This window comes from Hydra vulgaris, chromosome 13 (assembly GCF_038396675.1).
Source record: "Hydra vulgaris chromosome 13, alternate assembly HydraT2T_AEP".
Lineage (NCBI taxonomy): Eukaryota > Metazoa > Cnidaria > Hydrozoa > Anthoathecata > Hydridae > Hydra > Hydra vulgaris.
Window position 1 is genome coordinate 60,375,871 of NC_088932.1, and position 9,130 is coordinate 60,385,000.

General features: G+C 25.8%; 1 protein-coding gene across 1 annotated transcript in view; it reads right to left on the bottom strand.

Moving 5' to 3' along the window:
• Positions 1-802: 802 nt before the first annotated feature.
• Positions 803-9,130, bottom strand: part of LOC136089285 (uncharacterized) — a 13,111-nt gene continuing 4,783 nt past the window's right edge. Inside the window, exon 2 of the mRNA XM_065815190.1 lies at positions 803-3,569. Within this exon, the coding sequence (XP_065671262.1) occupies positions 874-3,569 (2,696 nt within the window). The 3' untranslated portion in view covers positions 803-873. The remainder of the gene's footprint in view (positions 3,570-9,130) is intronic.

Here is a 9,130-nt window from a genome sequence, read left to right on the forward strand (position 1 = left end):
CGAAATTAACATACTGCAACACTTATTCAGAATAAATATAAATGTCAGCAAAATATGTCCATAAAATAATGATATTTTTTAAACGAAATCTCAAAACACGGCATGTTTAATAAAGACTCTTCCCGCTTTGTAGGGACTATCTTATTCGTGTAACCAATCTATTAAGATCACAATATTTTTATTGTTATTAATTTTTTAAACGATGATAAATTTTATTTAACATCTAATTTAAACTAATAAGAATAGAAGAATTAAATCATCATCACTTACGTAAAGAAAATTATCATCGTGAGAGTTTACAAATGTATCATATACCGTTTTAAACATTCTATACTATAATTCCTATGGGAATCAAACTCTTTGGTTCACCTATTAATTATACTTTTAACAAATATATATATATATATATATATATATATATATATATATATATATATATATATATATATATATATATATATATATATATTTATATATATATATATATATATATATATATATATATATATATATCGCAATAACAAAATTTTTGCTTTTAAAATACTTTAGACTTTTATAAATTAACTAAACTAATTTAAATACTTTATTTATTTGAGTAAATAACTAAAATTAGTAAAAACCTTAAATTAGTTTCATTTTTTAATTTATAATCAATAATAAATACAATTTATAACATGTAAATAAATTATAAAAAAAATGAGCTTTCGTTTAATTTTAAAAAAAAGCGCTATACGAATGATAACAAAACTTAAGAAAATTTTTATAAGAATTAAGAACGGAGTTCTACAACTTTTATAGAAAAATGTTTGTCAATTATAAGTTAAGTATAACACTTTACATATATTAAAACTAAAATAATAATCCAATAATTAATCAACTTGTTTGCTGTTTTTCTTTATTTTTCAAACAGATTGCGATATTATTTTTTGTTCTCATCGTATCTGGATGGTTGATACCTAAAATTTCAGTTTGTATTTTATCAACAGAGTAATAAATTTCTAAAGCTTCGTTATATTTTCCCATAGCGTACAAACAGTTTGCGATATTATGTTTTGTTCTCATTGTATCTGGATGGTTGATACCTAAAATTTCAGTTTGTATTTTATCAACAGAATAATAAATTTCTAAAGCTTCGTTATATTTTCCCATATCGTACAAACAGTTTGCGATATTATGTTTTGTTCCCATTGTATCTGGATGGTTGATACCTAAAATTTCAGTTTGTATTTTATCAACAGAATAATAAATTTCTAAAGCTTTGTTATATTTTCCCATATCGTACAAACAGATTGCGATATTATGTTTTGTTCCCATTGTATCTGGATGGTTGATACCTAAAATTTCAGTTTGTATTTTATCAACAGAATAATAAATTTCTAAAGCTTCGTTATATTTTCCCATAGCGTACAAACAGATTGCGATATTTTGTTTTGTTCTCATTGTATCTGGATGGTTGATACCTAAAATTTCAGTTCGTATTTTATCAACAGAATAATAAATTTCTAAAGCTTCGTTATATTTTCCCATAGCGTACAAACAGATTGCGATATTATGTTTTGTTCTCATTGTATCTGGATGGTTGATACCTAAAATTTCAGTTCGTATTTTATCAACAGAATAATAAATTTCTAAAGCTTCGTTATATTTTCCCATAGCGTTCAAACAGTTTGCGATATTATGTTTTGTTGTCATTGTATCTGGATGGTTGATACCTAAAATTTCAGTTCGTATTTTATCAACAGAATAATAAATTTCTAAAGCTTCGTTATATTTTCCCATAGCGTACAAACAGATTGCGATATTATGTTTTGTTGTCATTGTATCTGGATGGTTGATACCTAAAATTTCAGTTCGTATTTTATCAACAGAATAATAAATTTCTAAAGCTTCGTTATATTTTCCCATAGCGTTCAAACAGTTTGCGATATTATTTTTTGTTCTCATTGTATCTGGATGGTTGATACCTAAAATTTCAGTTTGTATTTTATCAGCAGAATAAAAAATTTCTAAAGCTTCGTTATATTTTCCCATAGTATTCAAACAGCTTGCGATATTATGTTTTGTTGTCATTGTATCTGGATGGTTGATACCTAAAATTTCAGTTTGTATTTTATCAACAGAATAATAAATTTCTAAAGCTTCGTTATATTTTCCCATAGCGTACAAACAGAGTGCGATATTATTTTTTGTTCTCATTGTATCTGGATGGTTGATACCTAAAATTTCAGTTTGTATTTTATCAACAGAATAATAAATTTCTAAAGCTTCGTTATATTTTCCCGTATGGTACAAACAGAATGCGATATTATGTTTTGTATCAAGCGTAAATTTATTATTTTCGCCATAAGTTTCTGTATTAAAACTTTGAATACTTTTTAATATTTCGATTGCTTCTTCAAATAAACCTTTACATACTAATAATTTGCTAACAGATGTCGCCATATTATGGAATGTTTTTGATATTTTTATTCCATTAGTGCGAAACATACAGATAAAATGGAAAACAAAATAGTTTCCGTAATCCACGTGATCTTTTACTTCATTCAATTCAAATATAAATAAATTTTCAATTAAACTAAGATACGTATTTGTAGTTGAATTTCTATTTTGAAAACATCTACACGTCAGCTGTGTCAGTTCGTGCATTGAATATTTTTTATCATCAAAGTTTAGTAAAGAATAACTCATTAGTAACCCAACGGCTTCATCTATTACATATTCTTCGTTTATTTCCATTTGTATTGAAATTTGGATTATAAACTGTTTACTTATGTTTTGATAGTCGCAATGAGATAAACAGTTTAATATTTTAAATGGAAAAGGTTTACTTTTTTCTAATTTTATTAAAACTAAGTTAATTGCTTTTATTGCAGACTTTGGTTCTTCTTCGGTTGGAAAGTTATTGTCTAATATTTCTGGTTTCGATCTATATCGATCTACGTATTTTTCTATCGAAATTTTATGAATATTTATATATTTTATTGCCTGAGTAATAGCGAACGGATGATAACCAAGTTCTTTAATTAGGTTTCTTATATTTTCATCGGCGTTTTCTTTAATATTATTTTTTACATAAGCGAATGCTTCTTCTGAAGTAAAAACATCAACTAGCATTTTGTTTACGTTATTCGACCACGCTCTCCATTGGGAGGTAATCAACGTAAATGAATCCGGTTTTCTTGAAATATACATGGTCAGGTTTTTAACACTTTCATCGTCGACATTGTCAAAAATATACAATGTTTTTTCATTTTTATAATGGTTGTGAATTTTTTCAACAATCACTTCTATATTCAAATAATCACCTTTTGAGTCATGAACTTCGAATCCTAATATTTGACATTGGTTTCTCATTGAGGTTTGTAACTTTCCAAATGCTGCGTCTATCCAAACAAAGTTTTTGTAGAAGTTATAATAAATTTCGCAATACTTTCTCGCAATTTGTGTCTTCCCAACACCGGACATTCCATATAATATTAAAGTTGACTTGTTTGCTCCATGTAAAAAACGTCGAATTTCACAAAGTAGTTTTTCGCGTGAAAATAAATTTTCTGAAAACGGTTGAACTTCTAAAAATGAACGCATGGTTAGTTTATAAAAACTTATTCTCTCAATTAAAATAAATTTAATATCATTTATTTTGGTAAAAATTTTTTCAAACGTGACGCGTTATTTATTAGCGTATTAAGTCCAGTTTTAAAAAGTTTTAATATAAAAAAATTACAAAATTATACTACTTTTAAAAACGTTTTTGAATAAAGTATCATGTTACAGTATTTTTATATATTAAGAGAACGTTTTTGTGAACAAAACTTTGTAAACTTAACAATTTGAAAAACATCAAGTAATTACTCTAGAGAATTCAACCAAAAGAACGATGTTTTTTTTTTAATTCAAATTTTACTAAATTTAAATTTTAACTGAGTTTTGGAGTTTCAAATTCATAAAAAAAACCCACATTTTTTAAAGCTTGTTCTCTACCAACCCGTAATGCAAAAGTTTGGACTTTCATAAAATTTCTATTTCTATTTTATGTTTGCTTGTTTATTTCATTTTCGAGTTCTAAAATTTTGTACAAATTAGTTAATTAATAAATGTAATATTTATTTTTGAATTAAATTAAGGAAAAATAACCAAAGTAGTGGTAGATTTAATTATCAGGTTAAAAGATTGCTTGCGCAGATTATGATAAATAACCTAAAAGCTATAGTCAATATTTCTATAAAACTGCAGGTATAATACCCAAAAAAGGTTTCTCGATTTACTTTCTGATCATTGTTTATAATCATTTGGAAAATGAAGTACAGATAGCTGATGCATTAGAATGATATCTATTAGTTTCTTCTTTGAGACTCTAAATAGAGAACTTCGCAAATCAAAGTTGAATTATATATCCAACATATCTAGATAAATTTTTTTTGATGAACCTATTTCTTATAGTCATAAGTGATCACATACCCAACAAGCATTTTCCGTTTTTTCAATGTTAAAATTAGGTCAATATTTTGAAGCCATTTTTTTTAAAGTTCTACGTATTTTTCACGTCAAACCTCAGATGTTGATTAATTAACCTGATTTCAACCCAGGGCCGTGCACAGGATTTAGGGGCCCCGAGTATCCTTCAATTTGGTCCCCCCTTCTTTTCAAAAAAAAAAAAAAAAAAAAAAGCCTGCTCAAATATTTTGATTATACTGCTGGTATATAAGTATAATTAAGTAGTCCAGCTTTTGTGTCTGACAATGTTATTTTTCTTGCTTATTTTTAACAAACTCTTTAATCACATCATGAAGTCAATATTTTGAACTAATTGAGACCTATTACTTAAAATAGCAAGATCATTGGTTCGTTCTTGCGCAAAAAGTTCTTGAAGAGCTTCAATTTATTGAATTAAAGAAACGCAGTCCAATCTCTACATTTTTTGAAAATTTCCCCCAGCCTTATTTCAGAAATTTCGTTTAAAAAGCCGAATGAGACAAGAGGTTTCTCTCCAAAGTTTGCCGAATGAATTTGCTTCATATGAAGCAATTCTTAAGTCAGTTCATTTTCAGTCTCGTCACATGAATATTTCTGCAAAAAATGGGAGCAGGCACTCTTGATTTCTGGTTCAAACAGTTTTTAATATTCCCACAAAAAAAAAGAATTTAGCAAAAATTTCTTGAATGGCTACGAGCAGTGAGTCCACCAATCACAGAATCAAAAATTTGATATAAAACGAATACTCAAAATGTTGCCTCCTCTCCTCATTCTGTCTCTGTTGATTATATTTTAAATTTTTTATATAAACTTTATATTTTAAATTTTTTATATAAACTTTATATTTTAAATTTTTTATATAAACTTTATATTTTAAATTTTTTATATAAACTTTATATTTTAAATTTTTTATATAAACTTTATATTTTAAATTTTTTATATAAACTTTATATTTTAAATTTTTTATATAAACTTTATATTTTAAATTTTTTATATAAACTTTATATAGAAAATTTAAAATAAGTTTAACAACCTTCAAAATTACAAATAACGGAGTGTAACTTAAACTGTGTTTATCCATTTGCTTTATATGATAAACTAAGGGGCTAGTTCAACAATTGTTTCTATAATATAGCCTATATGACTTGTATATATTCTTGTATATTCTTCTATTTTAAACGTGAAATGTTATAGTTTAGGATATAAATTTAAATCAGTTGTAAAATTTAAAATATTAACATATCTTTTGATGGTTATCATTATTTAGGTTAGTTGCAGCAATGTTTACATAGAGTTAGATTTAGATATTAATTTTAGACACGTGGCATGCAATATCACACTGAAAGTTTCATCAGTTGTAAAATAAATCAGTTGTAAAATGTTTACTTGCATTTTTTTTATGTGTACTTATTTATGCTAGTTAGAGCAAAGTTTATATTTTGATTATTATAATTTGTATATTTAAGTTTTATAATTTGCTGTTTTAGACACGTTTTTTTTTTTTTTTTTTGAAATTATTTATTTTGCCGTTTAAAAATGTTTACATTGCAAATACATTTATATAAACTATTGGCTGGAGCGAGAAGAAGGCGTATTCAGCCTTATCGCCGAGCCCCATTTAAAAAAAATAATAGCAATAAATTCTACATTACCGTAACAAATAGAAATGAAAACCGAAAATAACTAATATAATTAGAAATAAAATATATATATATTTTTTTAAGAGGCGTTGAAAACAATTGCTAAAATGTTTAACAAATATATTAATAAAAAATAAAAAAGTCAAAAAAATAAAATTACTTGAGGATAAGAGACAACAAGAAATGAAATTTTATAATTAATATAATCACTAGATAAATTATTAACATCATCAGTGATATTTTGTATGTATATATTTTTTTTATTTTAAATATTTTGTATTAATTTATATTAATCCCTGATACAATTAAATCTATTTTTTATATGATTGTTTTTAGTTTAAAATAAACATTTAAAGTTGGATATATCCATGAATAATAAGAATCGTTTTGATTCGTCCTTAAATTGCTCTAATATAGTCTGTTTATTGTTAACAATATCTGGAAACTTTTTCCACAGATTAGATCCGCGGTATTTAATTGAATAGGAAATTAATTTTAATTTATATTGTGGGGCAATAAAATTGTTATCTGAAAACTTTGTTGAGTATTTATGGTTAATTTTATTAAAATAAGATTGAAATATTTTTGGAGATAATCCATTTTTTGTTATAAACATAAATAATAAAACTTGGTGTAAATTAAGTTTATATACATTTAAAACATTGAGCACACGCAGAAGTGGTTCGCAAGGAACACTTCTGTTGGCTCCAAATACTATTCTGCACGCATGTTTTTTTTGCTGTAGAGTTTCTTTAGCTTTGTATGGTTAGTACTACCCCACACAATATTACAATAAGACAAATAACTATGGATAAAGGTATAATACAAGGATTTTTCAAGGATGATATATTTAGAAAAGGTTTAGCCCTAAACATCATTGCAACATTTTTTGAGATTTTTTTTTCAATACTATTTATATGTAAATGCCACTTTAATTTAATGCCAATTTTACTCCTAAAAAATTTATGTAAATGCCACTTTAATGCCAATTTTACTCCTAAAAAATTTATGAATGATTCTCTTTTAATAAAAGTGTTATTAATTATAAGATTATTAACAAGAAATATTTTCAGATTTACTTACTTTATGAAAAAGTGTATATTTTGTTTTATCCGCATTTAGTGAAAGTTTATTACTTTCATTTAGTGAAAGTTTATTACTTTCAAACCGCTTACTAACTTTACATAGCTGTTTGTTAACTATTTTAAAAAGTAATTTAACATCTCTGTGAGAAAAAAAAAGATTAGAATCATCAGCAAACAAAATTAGGTCTAAAAGATTTGTTGATAAGTATAAATCGTTTATGTACAACAGGAATAAAGGGGGTCCTAAGATAGATCCCTGAGGAACCCCGCAAGATATGGAGTATGGAATAGTATTTGTTTGATCATAGTATAAAAATTGCTTTCTGTTTGTCAGATAATCTTTGAACCAAAGTAAGTTTTTATTTTTCACTCCGTAGTTTTCGAGTTTTGTTATTAGAATATAGTGATTTACGGCATCAAAAGCTTTGGGCAGATCAATGAAAACTCCTAATGTAAAACAGTCATTATCTAAGGCGTTATATACTTGATTGGAAATTTCAACTACTGCGTGTTCAGTAGAATATTTATTTTTAAAGCCAAATTGTTTGCAATACAACATATCATTCTCAGTTAGATGATTATAAAGTCTGTGATACATTATTCTCTCTAGCAATTGTGAGAAACATAGTAATATTGATATAGGCCTGTAATTTAAAATATTTTACTTATCTCCGGATTTAAAAATTGGTGTAATACGGGAAAATTTTAACTTTTCAGGAACAATACCTGACTTTAATAAGAGATTGAAAATGTGAAATAAAGAAGGTTTAATGACGTCAAATACTGATTTTACAATACCGACACTAATTTTATCAAAACCTTCACTTTTTTTACTTTTGAGACTGCTAAAAGCAGTTCTCAACTCACTCAGTTTTAAATCAGTTTCATCCGTAAATTTATCATAAGTTTTTTGTATGCATCGAATGGAATGGAATTATTAAGAGTTTTAGAGGCCAAATTTGGGCCAATATTAACAAAGTAGTTGTTTAGTTCTTCGGCTATAACTGATTTTTCATAAACTAACTTTCCATTAATTAAAAAGTTTTTTGGCAGAGTGCTTTTGTTGTAATTATTTTTTCCAATTAAATCCTTAATTACATTCCACATATTTTTTGGTTTTTTCAAATATATTTTTATAATTTTTTTTTGAGGATTTTAGTAAACTTTTAGACATCCAGGGAGTTTGGAGCGACTTATTATTTATACTTTTTTTTATTTCTGGAAACGCTATTTCATATTGTTTGCAAAATTGATTAAGAAACAATTCATATGCATTATTAGCATCATTTGATTGCAGTACTAGATCCCAATCAACGCAATTTTGTAAACAGTTTTTAAATTTTTTTAAAGAGTTTTCATTGATCTGTTGCCAAATTAAGGTGAATTTTGTGGAAATATTGTTTATTAAAAGGTTATTTTTAGCTAAGAATGTAGAAAAATGATCCGAAATATCGGTCTGTATTACACCTGTGTAAAGAGGATTATTATGAAAGTTGTTAGTTATGATGTTATCAAGAAGAGTAGAAGACCTATTTGTTATTCTTGTAGATTTGTTTATTGTTGGGATAAGGTTATTTTGTAGAAGAGTGTTTATAAAGTTCTTAGCATTAATATTTGAGGCATAGTTAATCAGGTTGATGTTAAAATCTCCGACCATATAAATATGTTTTTATTTATTTATAATTTTGTTTAGAAATGTTTTAAGATGAGTTTTAAATTTTTTTAAGTTTCCAGTTGGCAGTCTATAAGAAGTATTTATAGTTGCGTTTCATTGATGCAGAGATCGTTACGTAAGACAAAATTTATTGAATTGTGGATATAAATACAAACACCCCCACCTGCATTTACTTTACGTGCTTGATGAATTGATGTGTAATTAATTAGTTCAAATTCATAATTTGTTTGCACCAAGTTTTCTGTCAGACAAATAAT